General features: G+C 39.6%; 1 protein-coding gene across 2 annotated transcripts in view; it reads left to right on the forward strand.

Annotated features, from left to right (window-relative positions):
- The first annotated feature begins 1664 nt into the window (after positions 1 to 1664).
- Positions 1665 to 20770, forward strand: part of HIBCH (3-hydroxyisobutyryl-CoA hydrolase) — a 52840-nt gene continuing 33734 nt past the window's right edge. The window contains exons 1-6 of one of the 2 annotated variants that reach the window (XM_063318065.1): positions 1665 to 1778; positions 3028 to 3070; positions 3818 to 3958; positions 5630 to 5714; positions 6571 to 6651; positions 7776 to 7828. In XM_063318065.1, the coding sequence (XP_063174135.1) occupies positions 1735 to 1778; positions 3028 to 3070; positions 3818 to 3958; positions 5630 to 5714; positions 6571 to 6651; positions 7776 to 7828 (447 nt within the window). In that variant the 5' untranslated portion in view covers positions 1665 to 1734. Of the gene's footprint in view, positions 1779 to 1990; positions 2081 to 3027; positions 3071 to 3817; positions 3959 to 5629; positions 5715 to 6570; positions 6652 to 7775; positions 7829 to 20770 lie in introns of those variants that run through there. The other variant, XM_063318066.1, reaches the window with a different exon arrangement.

The following is a 20770-nucleotide window of genomic DNA, read 5'->3' on the forward strand; positions in this document are numbered from 1 at the left end:
GACAGTTTTATCCCACAGGCTCTTGGTTTATTGAATACATCCAATTGGCTCAGCTTGCATATCTTGAACAATCAACTAATCACATTGACCAGCAAATGGACCCACCAAAAACAGAAAGAAATCAGAGTTAACCAACTAATGTTATAATTTACCAAGTGACAAGCCGTCTCCAGAGGTAGTACTATTAATATTGTGCAATTTTACTACCATTAAAAAGCCATAACTTTAAGGGCTTGGTTAGTGTTTAAAAATCACCTTAGAAAACTATTTTTGTGTATTGCACCTTGTTTATATTTATTAATATTGCAAAACTCTATGAAGTGCATTTTAGATGAACCAAATTCATCACCCCCAAATAAGTTACTATGTGTTGTTGCTGTTGTTACTTCCAGTTTTTCTCCAGGAGTTCAAAGTAGCTTAAACAGGGATCTCCTTTCATTTAATCCCCACAGTAACCGGGTGAGGTAAGAACGGGCTGCGACTCACCCAACGTGTTCCCAGGTCTGAGGGTAAACTTGAACTGGAGTTTCCACAATCCTAGTTCAACATCTTAACCACCACACTCTGGCCTCTTTTGTATGACAGCTGCATTACAGGGAGAAGTTCAGCCACAACAGCTTTCCCTGGAAAGGATGGAGAAAATCTATTTTGATTTTTTGCTGTATCTTCAAAGTACGGAATGTGAACGTGGAGGAACCGGCAGCGACAACAGCCATTACGCAATTTTAGATTATTTATTACATGCTATCGTGACAACTGACAATTGCCACACGACGCGAGTATCAGAGGCATCAACCTCGGTCGCTGAAAGAAAAGTGGGGTGGCAGCGGAAGGTGGAGAAAGAGCTGAAGGATTCGGATTAGCAGTTGTTAGAATTGCCACCAGGCGTCGCCCTATATGGCAGCCCAAAGCATTGAGAAGGGGAGGTTTCCGAATCATTTCATTCACAAAAATCGAGATCAAAGCAATACTGTACTTCCCGGTTTTAGGAACTATCCCTCTTGGGCGCAACGACCTTTTAAGCGGGGGTCCCTCCAGATCGGGAAAGACAACATAAAGGCAAAGAGCCAGATTTCTATCAGATGTATCGCTGACCTGACCCTAGCGGCTGCCCCTTTCCTCCGCCAAATAAAGCTGCTTCTTTTTTTTGTCCCTTCGAGTCAGTGTTGACTCTTGGCAACTGCCTGGACTAGTCCCTAAGTTTTCTTGGTAAGATTTCGGCAGCGGTTTGCCCTCCCTGCTTCTTCCTCGGGCTGAGACTGGTAGCTAACTATCAATGCTCAACTCGGAATGTCCTTTTCTGAGATACATTTTTTGAACCGCTGAAAGCATAACTGAATAACTGCTTTGTAATGGGGAAGGGATGTTTAGCTGTAAACCCAAATCGACCGCAGACTTTCTCAGCCACACGTTGGCCAGCCTGCAATACTGAAAAACCGTAAATGTTGGATGCCTCTCGTACGCCATCCTTAACGTGAAGCATGGAGTGCATGACTCAATTATCCTCTATGAGAGACTTCCGCTTCGGCTCCAGGAGGGTTAATCCAAACCCAGATATTTCTGATCCACACCACGAGATCGTTCCCCTCTCCGCTCCCCTTCCCTTCTGGTAGCCTTTCAGACACGCGCTAGGCGGCAGCGGCCACTCTGCGTTCCAGCGCACTTGGATGATGTCATCAGGACGCGCCTTCCCGGCGGCCAATGTGCTTACTGGCGTGAGCAGACGGTGGCGTGATGGGGCTGCTGGTGACCCCCGTGATGCGGAAATGTCTTCCCAGGTAGATTCTGGCGGCTGAGCGGGAAGGCTACCTTCAGTTTCCAACGACCTTAGGGATGGAGTAGGGGGAGCGAAATTGAGGTGTCCAGAGAGCCCTTGCTCTGAGCGGTCGCGCTGTCCCTTGAGATTTACCTAGAGATCCCACTGAGTGCGGAATTTTGAAAATTGCACTCTACAGTTTTGAATAAGCTCAATTTGCTATATGGGCTATATAGCAACACTGGAAAGGTCGGAGAGACGGTGGCAGCTGGGCGTCCTAGCATAGATTACAGTTGCTCCCTCTCTCATAGATGCGTGCTCCAGGTGAGCAAAAATGCTTACTTTCTGTCATCCTGATTTTGAGCACCAAAACGGTGAAAATCTTCTACTTCTTATGCATAGCATAGCATTGCACTGCATATGATTATAAAAGCTTGGATCACCGTTCCTAATTGTCAGGAGGCCTGAACAGTACGGGCAAACACTTGATTTATCATCCAAATTTGAGTTGCAGGATTAAGCACTGATCCAAGACCACTGGAGCTTGCCCTGCATCCAAGTGCAGTGGCAGTTAATTTCCTGCTATAAAATAAGTTGAATAAAGCTGTGTTAGGCTATTTGGAAGTTAGGATAGAGAGTAGCCCATTGTATCTGAAGGACAATGATAGAGTGATAATGTGGAGAGAAAAAATGTTGCTAGGTGGAAGGCTTGCCCTGCTTCACTGGAATATTTTCTTGTTGGTAAAAATAATTTCAATGTTACGTTTTTGGAGAGGTTAATCAGAATAGCGTTAAGGGATCCAACAAGTAGGAAAGATAGTGTATAGCTGCTAGTTGGATAAGATGCATGCCTTGTGGAAAATTGTGTTAGTGATAAAGGATGGACTTAAGTAATTAGTAAATGATCCTCACATATGTTTTATGTCATTCTATAGAGTGCCACATACTTGAGTATTTTTGGGGAATCAGTGGAGAAAGGGCTTTAGAGGAAAGAAAAAGAGTTCCAAAAATATATAACGAAGTCATGTACAGTCCGTATATCCGGCCAGTGTTCTTGAGGTTATATACTGTTTGTATCAGTGTAATAGGGCAATATTTATACAGTATATAGGAAGAATTGTAACTGCATTAGAATGGATTTACCTTTTTGGGAAGTATGCAGTGGAATGAAATATATCTCCAAAAACAAGCCTAACCAAAATATATAATTGCTTTATGTATTTACATTTGCTGTGGCAGAGATATGTTTGACCTTGAGTTTCTTGTTTCAGGCTGAAGCCATTCAACAGGTTGCAAATCATACTACGACACTTAGTGAGTATGGACATTCCTGCAAGTTGGATGAACAAATATTTGTTTAAAATATATTGGCCAGAATGCAAAGAACTGGACAACTAATTTCTCAGTCCCAAAGAGAGTGTGTTGATTGGTGTTTTTTAAACAGCAGCCTCTCATGGCAAAAGGAAAATTACTTTTGAAACTGAAGGGAGTTTCTGACAAAATTATGATCTGGTAGTCTTCTGTTTCAAGGGAGGGGTAAAAGTAAAATCTGAAGAACCTCAGATAGCTAAATAACATTATGGCTTTTTTTTGGTATAAAAATGACAATTCAGTCTTATTAAAGCCAAATGTATGAAGACTAATGTAGAGCTACTGTAAAACACAGTTGGCAGGTTCCTATAACTTCACCTTGGCTTGTAAACTTACCAAAATGTGGAATCTCTTAGACAAAATTAAATTCTGTAATGTGTTGAGTATATTGGACAGTCTTAGGGTGAAGGAATTAAGAATAAGGGTTAACCCAAAGGTGTTGAAGGTATGTAAGGAGGAGTTCTTTGTCTGGAGTATTCAGTTCAAAGATTGGTGGAGGATCTCATTGTCAATACTGGGCACGTCTGCAGTTTTCTGTTTGGAAGTGCTTGTCTTAAAAATAGCAGTCTTTAGTATGCACTAATTAATTATGTTTTTAAGAGCTTCTGCAGCACTACATATTGTGTAGAATCACAAACCAACTTGTCATTGGAGCATCAGCTTATTTAAAATCTTTTTCATTCCATACAGAGTATGTCCGAGACTATGAATTCTTCAGCTGAGGTTCTGTTGGGAAAAAAAGGGTGTGCTGGCATTATTACCCTGAACAGACCAAAGGCTCTGAATGCATTTAATATTTCCATGATTCGACAGATCTATCCCCAGTTAAAGGTTGGTGGCTTTATATGAAACCAAGGTTATCACTATACCAAAAGGTTTTAAATAAAGTGATTAATGAATGGGTTGACAGAAGACACCTGAGATTAGCTAAACAATGATGCTTGACTTCTAGTCAAGCTGACAATGGTTTCTCAGTGCCACTAATAGTGTAAATAGGTTCTGTTCAGAAGTATTGCTTTGAAGATAGATGAAAGTTCTGTTTGTGACAGAGGTCTTCAGTAAGACATTCATGTCATGGCTTGAGAGTATAATAATGATGTTACAGCCTCATGATAAAATATATTGACTGCAAGAGCATCTTCATCTCCCTCTTTTCATATCCTCTGTTCTCTTCAGAAAGATGAGTCCATGAGATGGTGAGAAATGGTGATAGTATACATTTCTCCTTGTTTGTATGGATGCTCTGTTCAGAGAAAAAACTCCATCTGGGGCCTTTGTAGTGGGTTCTCTTTCTTCCCAGATTTCTTTGAGGAAGGGATGTAACCGTCATGATGGCTTAAAGTACCTCTTGCGTGCTGGCATGTATACTGGGAGGAGGAGGAGAGATGGAGGTCTAATGTGCTAATCTTCCCAGTTTCTTTCTAAGATATTCTAAGAAGGAAAAGGCTTCTCTCAATCCTCTGAGTTTCTTGATTAGATTTGAATTGATTTTATTTTATTTATATGGCTGCCCATCTTGCAAAGTGCCACTGGGTGGGTAATACACTTCCAAACAACAAAATAAATAACAGAAATAAGAAAAGAATATAATAAAATAAGAAAACCAAAGAAAAGGAAAAATTACAACCAAGAATAAATCAACCAACAGTAATTAACTCAGGGGCTTGCCTTGCCTCCTGATTCCCATGCCTGGAGGAACAGCCAGATCTTAAGGGGTTTCCAAGAGGCAGGTGGGGTTGGGCCCAATCTAATCTCAAGTGGGATGGTGTTCCAAAGGGCAGGGGCAGCAAGAGAAAAGGGTATCCGTGGCTATCCTGTGTCTTGGTCATAGTTCAATAAGTGGAGCTGCAGCGCTTACAGTGTTTCAGCTCTACACACTCTGTTCCTGGGAGTACAAATGAACCTGACTGACTTTTGAGAAGACATTCCTAAGACTGTGATAGGGTAGAAAATTGTGGGTGTCCGTATATTGCTGAATTATAGTTTCTCATTCAGCAAACGCAGTGATTGGGAATGCAAGTAATTCAGTTCAGCAACGCCTGGGTACTGTAGAAGGTAAGGAAGGAGACCTTGATGGAAATATGCAGGAACTGTTACCTAGGCAAAAGGGGCTGAAACATTTTTTAAGACTGAAGAAACAAGGTAAAATTTGGAATGGGGTCAGACAGACACCTCCCTGATTCTCTGGGTTATAAGAAGGGGAAGGAGGTACAGCATAATCATTCTTGCAGGATTCTGTTATTATACCAAGCTCAATAGAAGTAGTTTGAGCCTTCCTGTGGAGTTGGTTTCCTGGTCTGGTCTACTGAGTGGGGCTGACAATAGCCAAAGTTCCTCATGCCTGCTATAAACAGTTCTAATTCTTTGACTTTTTATTCTTTCTGGACAATCCAACCCTGGCTTAGGTGACTTTTACATGTGTGGCATAATTAGAAAGAAAAGGGGCAGCGTATTTAAAAACTTCTGATGCTCTGACATAACCTTTTCCATTATTTCTTTCAGAAGTGGGAGCAGGATCCTGAGACTTTCTTAATATTAATAAAGGGAGCTGGTGAAAAAGCGTTCTGTGCAGGGGGTGATATAAGAGGTGAGAATGTGAACATTTTTAAAAGTTCAGGGCTTCCTCCTTGGTTTTGAATGAAATAAATGCTATACTGCTCCACCTGAACTCCTTATCTTTGAACCTGGGAGGAGCTCATGGAAAGCCATTTCCTTAGGCCTCCATTTGATTCTTGGTGACCCACTCTCTATCCTAGCCCATCATAGTCAGCAGGATTCTCTAACTCTTGCGAGAGGAGTTGTGGAAGGCAGAAGGAAAGGAAGGATGAGGAAACCATCTTCTGCTCATTATCTTTTATAGGCTCTTTTCTGCATCTACTCCCTTGCGTTTGTTAGTTTGTATATTCCATTTGTATCCTGCCTTTCCTGTGCAGAGATGATTCAGTATACATGCTGAATGTTCCCCTACTTTATTTTTATAACAGCTTGTGAAGTTGATTAGGCCAACAGAGAGAATGAATATTCCAAACTTATATAATCTTCAGGACTGAAGGGGGATTTGAACTCAGTCTCCCTAGGTCTAATTTACTGCACTGACCCCTGCATCTCTTTGGTTGTTATTGGATTTTGCTTATTCCCAGATTGTTCCACAATTTTTTTTAAAGAGGGTGTTTATGAAAAGTTGGAAGCTTAGTTTGCTGCATTATATATAATGTGATGTTCATGGTGAACCTTTTAGGTAGAATCAAATTGCTGAATATTTCAGGATATTAAATGTTGTGGTGATGGATTCGTCCGTGGGGGAGCTGGGGGTGTTGATGACCGACAGGAAGCTCTGGCGTGGGCTGGTCCATGAAGTCACGAAGAGTCGGAAGCGACTAAACAAATAAACAACAAATTAAATGTTGTAGTCACTGAGTTTGACATTTGTTTTGGTTTTTTAGCTATCACTGAAGCAGGAAAAAGTAGAGGCAGATTAACACAAGACTTCTTCAGAGAAGAATACATCTTGAACAATGCCATTGGTGTGTACTAATTAATTACAACAGAATACATAACCGTGTTTTGAATGCGAGAGGGCCTGGATTTCCATATTAGTAGGTTGATACCAGTTCACCATATTTAGCCCTAGTCAGAGTTTAAAATATAAAGGAGATAATAGAGATAATGATATAATAGTATCCCCATCAAAACTTACTTTAACTTCATCTCAGCAGTGAAAATTTTGTTTTAAAATAATACATATTTATTATGTAGCCATTAAAGCCTGTTCTGTCCTGTATCTTTGATGGGGAAGCCCTTTCCATGTTTAGGAGTGAAAGCTATTGGTTCATTTAAAGGAACACAACAGAGGAGAGTGAAACTTTATGAAAGGGTTTTAAAATTAGGTCTATTCTTAGGTTGTTTTAATGTCACATCCCAAAAGATAAAGAGTGAGTGCTATAAATCCTCATTTGCAAAATCTATCTTCTTTGAATATATGCTTAGTAGGGAGGTGTGTTTACTTGCAGTTCTTGCGAAATGTGTTCCTAATTCATTGTTATACTGCATAGCATATACATAAAACTAATGAAATTGTTAAAGATTGACTATTTAAACCAATTTCCTTCTTAAACTGTTTAATTGTTCTTAAGAAAAAATTAAGTTATTGTAAGAACAGTGTCTCCAAATTTAAGATGTAATACCGTGATTACAGAATGCTCACCTTAGTGAGACTTAATCTGACATTTAATATATTGTTTGTTTGACAGTGAAGAAAAATCAGCCTCTTGTGTGCCATCTCTACCAGTCTTAATCTGATTATTAATTCTGGTATTGCCATCTTTTTTTCATTCTTCCCTGTTTCTACTTCTCTGCTATATTTTACAGGATAGCATGACTATTGTGATCAAGCTAAATGAACAGGTGGCTATTTTTTTCCAAAACAACATTAGGAATGGAAAAAACCCCCAGCATCTTAAATACTGTATAAAAATATTTTTTTAAATATTTTAAAATGCTCTTGATGATGAAAAAGCAGGACTGAAATTTTATAACTTACCCCTCTGAACATTTTATTCATATTATAAAGATTTAAAGATGTCATTCCTTAGAGAAGTGTGCATTCTAGTATTTTAAATAGGTTAATGTGTTGTATCATTTTTGACAGGTACCTGCCGGAAACCATACGTGGCCCTTATTGATGGAGTTACAATGGGTGGTGTAAGTCGAAACATTCTGTAAAAAAAAAAAAACAGATTGGCTTGCCTTGTGTTTCCAAATAGTCTTAAAAATTGTGGGTGAACCAGCTACAGCAGTTTCAACACAATCTTATTTGAAGGATAAAATTGACATTTCTTTATACGGGACATTTCACAATAGTTCCGTCTTCTCAAACTGAACGTTCACCACTGTCTGCTGCTGGATTGAAGTAAAAGCTCTTTTTGGCTGCAAAGAATCTCCACACAGATTTTTGGCAAAGAAGGATGGGAATGCTCTGGGAGAGGATATTCCAGGAGGCAGAGTAGCTGAAGACTTAAGATGAAAAGTGTATTCAAAAACAGCTGATGAAATAGGAAGGGGAAACTATCTTAAGACATAGCATTTGGGAGGAACAATCTCTACGGCAAGTAAAGTTTGGAAATAAGGGGTAAACAGACAGAATAATAGGGACTGTACCTGGTTGTAAATACTAATGTCTTTTGAGAAAGACACAGAAGGAATTTCTACCTGGTGCTGTTTGTCCCATTACTGCTGCGCTATGACGTCAGTGACTGTCTTGCCTCTGTCCTGCTGCAAGGACTGTGCTCTCTGCAGAAGGAACATCCTGCTTGAAGAATCTAGTTGTTTCCTTCTGCTAGTATTTGGATGGTGTCACATAAGCAGTGCTTGAGTACAAAGTATTATACATGCCTTTTGCAAAGAAAAGCAATTGCCTGCTTAATCTTAAATAGGGTTGGGAATGTTCTCCTGTTGTCTCTTGTATCTTTCCTCTTCTTCTGCTCCCTTGGGAGAAGTCAATCCTTGAAAGGCTGTGTGTAATAATTGTCTGATTCCAAACGATGTAGTCTAGTCACCTGGCTTTAGGAAACACCCTTTTCACTGTATGGAGGTAGGCACCCCTTTCTATCTTGTAGGAACTGAGTAGGTGAATTCCCTTTCCCCTACATTCTTCCTTGCTTAATGGCAGCACTGACATTTTGTGCTTTGTCTTATGACAATGTTTTCCTTTGAGATTTCAAAAAAAGTTTCCTTTGATCCTAGAACCAGCTTTGGATTTCAAATGTATAGCTGAGCACTTTTGTCTGTGGGCAGTCTGTGACAATCTGTCATCTTACACTGCTTTCTCCTGATCCTAAATGAGGTCTGAACATTCTGGATTTTGAAACTAGTGACCAGACAAGCTCTGGAACTTCCTTCCTTGTGTATCTTATTTACTTAGGCAATATTCAGAGTATTCAGACAAAGGACTAAAGCAGAGAGAGATCCAATAAACAACTTCAAACAGCTGTGTTTGAGGAAAGCATGCCAATTTCCACATTGCATTCTAGGCTCTGGAATTGTCCTCACTGGGGGCAGTGATCGTGGAGACAGTCACCCATTATGCATAAAGCAAGATTGGACGTGGCTTGCTGATCAGTTATGTTATCAAGCTGTCATAATCTCTGCAGGCTTTGTAAGTCTTGAGAAAACAGTGTAACAAGAATCGCTGATACTGCTCCTTGACTTTCACACACTTATTTGAGCCAGCCAGCTAAATCTGATATTGAAGGAAGGGAATGAGCAAGGGAAACAATGCTTAATCAAGACTTGGTCTCAGTTCCTCCAGCTTGGCTCCTGTGCTGACCAGTGCCGTAAGACTTCAGCCCATGGCAAGACATGGTTGAAGTCTGCTTGCCCTCTTCCATTTCTGGCTTCTTGTACAACTTGATTCTAAAATGTCGCACCTTCCTTGGGATAGGGGAATGATCTATTATTGGACTGGGCCAGGAACCTTGTGCCACACCCGGAACGGTATTTGGGGCTGTTCAGTGCTGACTTGCACTCCAAAATGTGCTACTGAGGATCAGGTGCACATTTAGCACTTTTCTATCCTCTTAAAAACAAGGATGTCAGTGGCATTGCTCCAGGTTTAGCTGCCAGGTACTGTGGCAGTACACGTGTGCTTTTGCCTTATTAAACAATAAAAATAATAATAGTAATAGTTATATAATAATGGTATAAATAAAAGAATATAAATGTCAAATTGAAAATAAAATATATGATTTAAATTAGCAATTTACAGTGTAAACACTTTCTTGTTGTTGGTGCCTTCACATCAGTCTTAACAGCTGGCGACTGCCTGGACAAGTCCATGCAATTTTCTTGTCAACAGTTTTGGAAGTGGTTTGCCCCTGCCTTCTTCCTAGGGCTAACAGGAAGTGACTGGCCCAAGGTCATCAGGCTGGCTTTGGGCCTAAGGCAGGACTAGCACTCGCAGTTTCCTGGTTTCTTGCCTGGTGCCTTTAACCACTACACAAAACTGGCCCTCATATGCTATATATGATAGAAATAAATAGCATGAATAAAATTGAAATTAAACATGAGAATAAGTGTTTGTTTGATTTGATTAATCAAGTAAACTGCTCATGTCCAATGATGAAGGCAAAATTATTTGTTTCAGTTTATACCTAAAAGGTCTTGTAGTATTGACATCTTTCAAAGGACAGGATCTTTAAATGCAGACTAGATCTATACATTGTGTTAAGCCAGAGTTAGCTTAACCATAGTTTACTAAATAAATGACAATTAGCTAATGTTCATTCAACACACTATGCCTAGATCATACTATGATGCATAGCATAGCAATGTATAAAACTATCTCACAACTGTTTGCAGTAGCAGCTGAATTAAACCAAAACTGTTGATGCTTAAGGGCCATGCATGGTTAAAATGCATCCTGAAATACTAGATAATTGCACCTTTTTCTTCAGTTGACTTAGACCTATAGTTGTTTCCTTGCTGAAATCATATGGTTTCAGATGACTTGTGCCCAAATGGAAGAACAGAGGCGAACAGCAATCCAGATAAAATACTTGGAGGTGGAACAGAACAGAAAACAGACCATTTCCTTTTGAACAAGGCAGCTGAAGCTTTTAAGAACATTTCACTAATTTCCAGGCCATCGTTTGACCAGAAACCCATGTGGATGGAATAAATTGAGCTTTATATGAATTAAGTTTGTCTAATAAGGCATATCATGTAGGAACCAAATTGGTGTTCACAAGACTGGTTTTTAGATGTTGTATTATTTTATTGTCTATTCATTTATTAAATCTGGTTTATCTTGGAGTCATTGTTTATAAAAGTGTAGGTATGGTCCTGCCTTAGACAGAGAAGCCAACTAGATGAGTTTTGGGAAAGGCATTCCCTCTCAGCCCTGGGAAGCAGGCAAGGGCAAACCACTTCTGAAATATGTCACCAAGAAAACTGCAGGGACTTGTCCAGGCAGTCGCCAAGAGTCAACACTGACTTGAAGTCCCCACCCCCAGCCCAAAAGTGAGAAATAGGCTGGGTGAGGAATTGTATATGATTTGGAAGTCTCTGAGAACCCTTTTTCCCCCCAGATGTTTCGACTGGTGATTTGGCAATAAGGGTGTTTTATTTGGTCATATAATACCTGTAATGAATATTTAGAGCCTTCTATTTAGTATTGTTATCCACTAATTTTTAAATGCCCTTGAACAAGGCCAAAAAGCTAGGCAGTGTTAGCAGCTGAGCCTTAACAAGCATGCCTGAAAATATAAATACGTTAAGCATATGCATAGTATTTTTAGCACTATGTAGTAAAAGCTGTCTTACGGGGAGGAGCAGTAAATAAAGCCACAGATGGCTGTATAAAAATATAAGCAGATTGTGATTTCTCTGTTTGTGGCTAGCCCTTGGTGGAATGAATGTAATGAATTGAAGGCCAGTGACTGCATGTTTTTGTTGAGAATAGTGAAGGAGAGAGAACTTATTGGGGTAAAATGTGCAGAGGAAATTGAGATACCAGCAGTTTTAATCTATAGCAGGGGCAGTTTATCTGTTGTTTTTCAAAATGTCCTTATATGGATTTTTTTCCTGGATTTTATAGAAGTTATTTCTCATCCAGAACAACAACAAAAGGCATCTGAGGAGCAAATCTCATTGACTCCTATAAGTTTGCTTCCATGTGCAAATGCCTAGAATTTCTGAAGGGGCAGCTGGGCTGGGCTGTTGTTGAAAGAAACAGCTAAGAGCCTTGAGGCATCTCAAAGACCAACAAATCAGGTGTGGCATTAGTTTCTTAGCCCCTTCATTACATGTGCTGGTATATTATCCTCAGCTGGGAAGTGTATATATAGATGGGAATTAAAATGCATGTTAAATTACAATAGCCAAAAGTACAGGTAATGCCAATCCTGTTCCAGCTTAAACAAATGCTAAGTAAATGAGGTACTGCAGTGATTGGGGATAATCTACTCATCTCCCAGCTAAAGCTGCTCTAGTGCATTTTTGTTGTTGTTTCTGTTCATGATGTGTTGTCTTTCCCCTGTTTTTGTATCACATATTTAAATATGTGCCAATATAGCTTAAATATTGGAGAAACACAATGTGGTTTTGAGCTGAAAATTGTATTAATGTGGGTAGGAAGAAAGGTAAGGTCTATATGTGTGCATAGATACTTTTTTGGATTGGGATAGATATATAATTAATACATATAAATAAATAGACATGCGTGTGTGTTGCATGTTGGTGTATTTATGAAATACATTTTCTTATCCAAAGCTCAAACTAAAAGCACATATAAAAAACCTTGCTGGACTAGTCCAAAACCTGCATCTAATTCACCATTCTGTTCCTACAGTGGTCAAGGAGATGCCTCCCTGGAAGCAGATGCTTCCAGGGAGCACCTAAGGGAAAATGCAGTGCAATAGCATCTTCCCCATTAAATTCCCTGCCAACTGGGTTCATGAGGTCTTTTAGCTTAGAGTCATAGCCTGGTTTCCATTAATGTTGTTCCCGCAGTGGCTCTGAGTGACAGATTATTTGTTCCCCTCCTCCTCATTGCCCTTCCATACAGCACAGCATTTAGTATATATTGTCTATTACATTGTTTGGCAATAGCTTTCTAAGGTTTTACACACAACTTTTTCTTAATCATACTGGTCATTAGTATCTAATTCTTTTAACTGTAGAGCCAGGTCCAGATAGTGGTACAGTACTGCATTTGTGCTATAGAATCCTTTTTTGTTGTAAATGTTAACATCTGCATGAAGGTGCCAGATGAAGTTGTTTAGGGATTAAATATATCAACAGTATGCAAATGAAGACTCTGTTTCTGGATTCTGAATTAGGTGAGTCATCTGAGAGTAGGTAACTTGTCCTTGGGTATGGCACTTGACTGGATGAAGACCAGTAAATAAAAATGGAATTCTGACAAGGGATAGAAAGCTCTTTGGACTGGGAAATTATTGTTTACCCTTTGCTAGTGGGACTGTTGACAATTGAGAGCATTCATCAGTCCAGTTTGGTCACCAGTGGCTTGTTATAGCCCACTGAGATGTAGCTCTTCCCATAGCTACGTCACTTTTTGCTCTTCGTGTAATTTCATTCATGGTACTAGGTTCTGCCCACTGTGGTAGGCCACTGAATTTAGATTTGGGGTTAAAATATTAACTTTAGCTATGCCTTTTTTCTTTTTTTCCCCTCTTCTTTATATCCTCTTCCCCATGAAAATCTCAAACAAGATTCTGTACTCTGAGAAGGAAAGGATTATAAAATTAAGAATAATAAATGAATTCTTGTGATGACTCTGAAGAACAGCTTTAAAATACTTCACTCATTGAAATGTGTGATGAAGCTATTAATATATTCACAGCTCAGTGACATTCAATTAGCCACGTTCTCCTATGCATTTGTACTAAGTGAATCCATCTCCCATTTCCCAGTATTTACAGCTTGATGACAAATGTCATAAGCAATTGTTGTGATAATGACAGACAGGTAAAGATAGCTGAACCTTTTTTTAATTAGCACTTGGTTGAATGTTGCTGTGGTATTGTCAACTGTGCAATTTGATAAATAGCCACAGATGCCATTTTTGACATAATTAGTTGTTATTTCTGGTGGGGGGGTTTTTTGTATACTTGATAAAATGTTCAGTTCACACAGAAAATATATTATAATGAAATAATTGCAAAGGATGAGGATTTAGGGTTCAAGATGGAACAGAATATGTTTAAGTTTTAGACAACTATTGGACATTTCTAGTACCACATCCTATAGGACTCAGTTGTCCTTAGAAGCTCTGAAACATCATCCTGTTCCTAGCATCAGAGGAGGTAAGGTCATATAAGGCTGCTTATACTATTATTCCATGTAGCTTAGTATCATCATTAGGCAGTGAGTGTCCAGAATTAATTTTTCCAGCTCTACATGGAACTGCCAGGGATTGAACCAGGGATCTTTGTGTACAAACCACGTGAGTGGCTATGAGCTATGATCCCTCCATTGAAATTGGTTTCTAATTTCTATTATGCGTGCTTAGGATAAAATCCTTAGTTTGGTGGCATTTGAAATAATGCTTGTGTTTGGGAGATGGGGATTGTTCCATTTTTGTATACAAATCTTGCAAATGATTAAGAGATTGTAAATGCTGGTACTTTAATGTATGGGAAAGGATTATTATAATTCAGTTCTCTTCAAACTGATGTCCTCTACATGTGTTGGACTGCACCATTGATCATTCTTAGCCTACATGGCTAGTGAAGTTGCCAACCCAGAGCATCTGGAGGTCAGCAGGTTAGCAGAGCCTTCCATCTTTGTTACCATTTTTTCTTCTCGGTCAGTACTTTGACCTTCAGTGAAATTGCAATGCATCCAATAAATGGAACTGGGGAGCTTTTTGCTGGAAGCAGTATAAGCAACTGTGGCAGACAGTTGCTCGCATGAATATTATTTGGTTTGTGTAACAAATTTAGGACAATTTTCTTAGTTTCTAGGGAAAACGGAAAACAAACTCACACTATACTCTCTGACAGAAAATGGTAAAGATTATGGTGACCTCTTCTTGCGTTGAAGTACACATAGAATATAATAGTATTGCCACTTGAAAACAGGTCATTTTTTAATTAAAACACTCTAATGCAAACTTGTCTGGAACATAAATTTCATTTACATTCCCACTAAAAATGAACTAAAGTTATGTGTACAAAACCATTCTGCCTCTAAGTGAATATGCCTGAAACTTGCTGTAATAGAAAAAATGTGTATGTCTTGGTCCTCCCAGAAACTGGCTCTTAATCTAGAGTTGAAAATTTGCTCTGACCTATACTTCAGAACAAGGACTGAGGAACATTTACGTACAGTTCTAATTGAAATTATTCAACCCCCATTGCAAATCAGGTTGATTGTCAAAATAGATGCCCCAATCCTGCTGTGTTTATACAATTAAGTGATACTCCTAACATCTGTATTGTTTTCTTATTTTACTAGGAAAGACATATTTTTATTGATTTTCCACATCTTAGTTAGCTAGAGAAGAGCTTTCGGAATGCTTTGTAGAAGGAATTTGCTTGGGTAGCCCATGTGTGCATTATTATTGTCTGCATGGAAAGAGTAAAGCAACAGTTTCAGGAACTGGAAGGTGCTTCTTTATTGGTGGAACAAAGTACATTATTTATGTGGATTTATGGCTTATCATAAATCTGGCAAGCATTCCTCTCATAAGGCAGGTGTGAGAGATCGAAAGTAGCAAAATGGCTTAGCGTTCACAGGTCTTTTGCTGGAGGAGATATGGAACAATATATCGTGTTCCTGAGTAGATGCTCTAGAGTTACATGCTCTAGAGTTACATCTATTTTGTGTTATGTGTTGCTACTTGTGGGTATTCAAGGCTTGAGATATTTTTGAGAAAAAAAGTCTATGAAAGTTTGCAAAATTTAGCATTGATAAATGCTAGTATTTGCATTTAATACTAAAGTGAAATGATTAGATTAGCATTACTACTGTACTATGGAATATCTTGTTTCTAGAGATATTCCATCTCTAGAGATATTCCATTTCAGTGAGGTCACACTCCCCCATGTGAGACCTGTATGCAATTTGGAGGTCATCTTGGAGTCACGTTCCTGCTTAAAGAGCAGGCAGCAGCTGTGGCCAAGAGGGCCTTTGCACAGGTTCATCTGGTGTGCCAATTGGCTCCATTCCTGGACCAGGATGTCCTTTAGTCAATCATGCCTTGGTTACCTCATGATTGGATTACGGTATTGCGCTGTACAAGGGTCTGCCCTTGAAGAACCATCTGGAAGCCACAACTGGTCCAGAATGCAGTGGTGTGGGCAGTGATGGATGTGTTGCAGTATGCTCACATTTCTTTTCTGCTTTGCGAGAGTTGCACTGGTTACCACTTGGCCTCCAGGTGCAATTCAAGGTGCTGGTTACCGCCTATAAAGCCCTTCACAGCATAGGGTCTGGCTTCTTGAGGGACCAGTTGTTTCCATAAGTTTCTGCCCATCTGGTGAGGTCAGACAGAGTGGACACACACTGGGCCCTGTCCATCAAGCAGTGTCATCCTGTAGGACCCAAAAGGCACTGCTTCCTTGGTGGTAGTACCTGCCCTCTAGAATGACATCCCCCCAGAGATTCATACTGCTCCCACCTTAATGACTTTCCGTAAACTGTTAAAAACTTGGTGGTTCTCCTGGGCCTTTGGATAAGATGGTTGTTGAGTCCCTATGGTTTTGGGCTTTTCTTGATATGGACTTGGGTCTTCCAGCTGGCTGTATTCTCTTTTTATGTATGTTGTTTCCTTTTAATTGTAAGCCATTCAGAATTGTGGAGGAGTTGGCCAGCCTCAAAACTCAATTATATAGATAGATAGAAGATATTTATAGAGAATCTAAACTGTTCGTACAGGTTAACTGTTTCTCAATTACCAAATGCTTTCATTTTTCAAAGGGTGTTGCTTCTAGTTTCTGGGTGTGGAAGGCAAATCAAATAAGCAAATTACTTGGCTGCAGACTTGATCTGACACATGCTGCTGCTACTTGTTGCCAACCCTTCCAAAACAGGAGGCGGAGGAGGAAGCAGCAGCAAAATGCCCAGTTTTCTAGATTTCCTAATGATAGTCAACAGGAGTTGTGAATTTTTTGTTAAAATTCTTTCACGTTGGTTTGCAACATGTAAAATGCAACGTTACTCCTGAAAAGTTATTACTGCAAAATAGCTATTAGCTAAAAGATCCAGCGTTTTCAAGGAAAACAATTTCATCTGCAGATGCTACAGTTTGCAAAACAAGAAGCTAGCCCCCTGAAGATAGAGTTTGGTTGACCATAACTGATCTTAAGAATTGCACATGCAGCTTCGGCATGCCACCCTTTCCGGTAAACAGACGAACACGTTGCCTGTAGTTCCTATTTCCTCCAATCTCGAGAACTGTGAGTAACATTCAAAGTAAGCCAGGATTCAAAGTAATTTCCAATTGTGGTTTATAATCTTAGTAGTTTTCTGAAATTATAAATTACAGTATCGTAGTTTAGATGACACAGGAAAATACAGTTTTTGAATGAGTTGCTGGCTGGCTTGCTAAGAGAAGGCTGAAATTTTCTGGCATTAAGGAGCCTGAGAGTATTGTTCTGTCTCCATTACACATGCCTATTTTGCCCTAGAAAAGATGGTTTGTGGACGTGTCACATACTCCATTATTTTCTGGGTCACAAACCTCATTGGAATGAGTTCGGGTGGAGGCTGTATGAAATTTTGCATGAACTGCAAAAAGTTTTCAGCAGAATGGCAAAGAATGCAAAGTCATAATCTGTCATGCTGCTTTTCCTATGTTGCTGTAAACAATAAACATCTCATAAAAAAACGATGAACCCCCTGTAAGCAAAAACATTCCCACGTGCCTGAGACCTCATTTGCTCTCCTTCCGTTATGTCTTAGGCTATGCTTATGTGATTAAAACCCAGTCAGATCTATTTGTCAGTACTGTGCTTGTGGGTGCTACAACTCTCAAGAGCCTGTTTTCGGTCTTCCACATAAATTCTTGATATTTTTGGCTTTTCCTTCTTGAGTTATAGCTGTGTTCAGTGCCCAGTTCTGAAATTGGGGGGTGGGGGGGCACAGCGGATGGGGGAGGGACATTTCTGAAATATTTGCAATCCCTTTCACAAGTTTTGCTTGGTATCCTGGTAACCTTAGTAATGGTTGGCTAATCAGTTTTTCCTGCCCCTCTCCACAAACTACACTTAACAAAAACCTATGATTATCCAGTTTAGATCAGAGCCACTGCAGCTTAATCCTTCCCCAAGATTCTTGGTTTTTAAAAACAAGCTGAAAGAAAAGTTTAAAACCAATCGGGAACAATGAAGACACTGCAGCAGGAACAGACCCCTAACCCCAGGTCACTTTCCTGCAGGATTAATAAATGATAACATGAGTCTACATTTCAGTGATATACACTATACACTACAGCCACAACTGCTTAACCAGAAATCGACTGTAGTTAAAATCGACCTTTCACTAACCACAAAGGAGTAATGTTTCCAAGACTGGGTAATGTGATTAGTCAAGCTGTATTATGCAAATGTAGTCACTGTGTATTCTTATAGAGATTTTAGTTAATTATTTTGTTTGCAAGAAGACTTATTTCTTTGCTAACCCTTCAGGCCTGGTACAAAATAATGGAATGCTTTGTGTAAATTTAGAAAACATAATGTATAGGGGGATGTTGTGAGTTAATGCAGTCACTGAAAGAATGCAGTGGAAGGATGCCATCCCTTCAATAAGTGTTGAATTTTGAATTGCCTTGAACAAATGATTGGTGGTAGAGACTAATATGAAAGATAACACACGCAGCTCAGCATATAATCAGTGCTTTGTTCTCCTATAGTTCATAAAAGTCTTACCAGCTAAGGTCACAAATAGTTGTGCTACTGGAGCAAACCTTTTGTATTTATCAGAAAAGCTGTTAATGTGGTTGTTCCCAAAGTAAGATACATGCTTTTCATTTTGTTTACAAAAGTGCTGGAAGACTTCCAGTCATTGAGGTTGCAAATGCTTATCAGCCCGGGATGGAATTTGGAAAGTATTGGTTGTCTTCAATCTGTAGCAAAGGGTTATGTCCATCAATGCAGAGTTTGTACATTCACTTCTCTTGACATAGCTGTAAGAAGACTGAAAACATTTGCTTCCATTTTGAAATAGATGTGGTTTGCTCTGTTGGAACCTGAACAAAACTATGTTCATCTGCTGTTATATCCATATTATAGTTTTTGTTTCTCTAAGGCCAAATTGTGGTTTCAAACCACGGTTTACAGTAATACCTGTTTTGAAGATCTCTAATTAGTCTGAAGTTAGTTTCACAGAAACTTAAGATAAATCATTGGCTGATACCTGCTGTGTTATTCCTTCCCAATATGTATGCCTTGCATAGAAATTTCCAACTGTTTTCCTGACTCTATGTTTTGAGAAATTTCCAACTGTTTTCCTGACTCTATGTTTTGAGAATTTTCCAACTGTTTTCCTGACTCCTTGTTTTGAGAATTCAGTTTGATTCTTAACCCAAAACACCTTACCTGGTTGAGGGCAATCTTTCTCTTCTACAGTAGCATTTGTATCAGACTGTCCTATACACTATTTAGCTGTAAAAGCTGGCAACACTGGAAGCAGCATTGAATTAAGACTGGAAAAAATGAAATCTTTCTGAATCTGTCAGATGGCTGCATACATAATCCCAGAGACAAATGGTGCAGATAGTTTGGTAGCTAATCCTGAGTTATCTCACAGTAACTGCTGATAACTGAATAGGTGATTAAGGAACTGGTCAGTGGAAAAGCTTGACCCAAGTAACAATGTGGGACATTTCTGTTAGCCTGAAAAGCCGTGTCTGTGAAGAGGCTGCTAGCTTATGTTTCCTTGCTGGCTGCAGAAAAAGCAAAATGCTTGCATCTGCAGCCAGTGTGGGAAGATAAGCAACTGGCATTTTGGACTTAGTTTGTAAAACAGCAGATGGCATCAGCTAGCCATCTTTGGCTGATCTCAGAAAGCTCAGTAGGGTTGGATATAGGTAGGACTGTGATGGGAGACCTGAGGGAATCCCAGGGCTGTAGATTAGATTGGGAAGTTGAAAAAAACTTCCCAGGAGAAGGCAATAGGAAAGCACTTCTGTAATGTTGTGCTACATGAACACGTCTATGAAGACACCCATTTTGCCATTTAAAGAAGTTGGGCTCAGCTTGATCATTAAAGAACACTTCAACCAAGCATGATGGTGGGGCAGGGATACAACATCTATTACTGCTCTCCATCTTGTAAAGCAGGTGGAGGCACTCCTCCTTCTCTTTTGTGCTCCCCAGCACAAAGCTTTTGGGGAATTGACAAGTTTTAAATGGCGAAATGGGTGACTTAAGTCTCGCAGAAGATTACGGTGCCCATTTTATCCTTTAAAACCCATCTCAGCCCCTCTCAAATCAAAAGACCCAAATCTTTGTCCTCCTGACTTCAGTGATGATGGCAACGATGATGATGATGAAGAGATGCAGCCCATATTGTTAGATTGTCCATCCCTGCTTTACAGGGAGTATTGTTGAAAAGTACGTTGGCAGAGGAAGGGTAAAGTTGCTTGTGCTTCTCTGCATGTTGCCCTGGTCACCCACCTGCAAGACATTCTTGCTTATCTATGGTTACGAAGTAAGTTGTAATTGTAGGACTGTCAAAAATTAGCATATTTCAAGCAGGGACCTAGGACTGTGCTGTGCTTCACATTTGATTCTAAAACTTGTTTCAGAACATCAGAAGCATGAAGGCAGCACCAGTTGGTGACAGGTCAAGGCACACCTTTTTCCAGAACTGGATTGCATTTTCAGCATCCCTACAGGATATAATATTTTAATCATTGCAAAACAAATGTGTTGAATAATGTCTGTTTTGGGGAATGGAATAGTGATTTAATAAGCAAAGTCCCAAACACTATTTGAAATGCTACATAACAATTTCTGTTCCCCATATATTAAAATGACAGTTAGGGGGCAGAGATAGGGAAAGCACTTGAAGCTGCACATCAATCATTGGTGTCCTTGGCTGGCTCAGTGTGTAAACTTTAATACTAAGTCGTCTCTGTTCAGGGCTCAAGCGCTACAGCAGAGCTTTCCAAACTTTTCA

This window comes from Candoia aspera, chromosome 1 (assembly GCF_035149785.1).
Source record: "Candoia aspera isolate rCanAsp1 chromosome 1, rCanAsp1.hap2, whole genome shotgun sequence".
Taxonomy (NCBI): Eukaryota; Metazoa; Chordata; class Lepidosauria; order Squamata; family Boidae; genus Candoia; species Candoia aspera.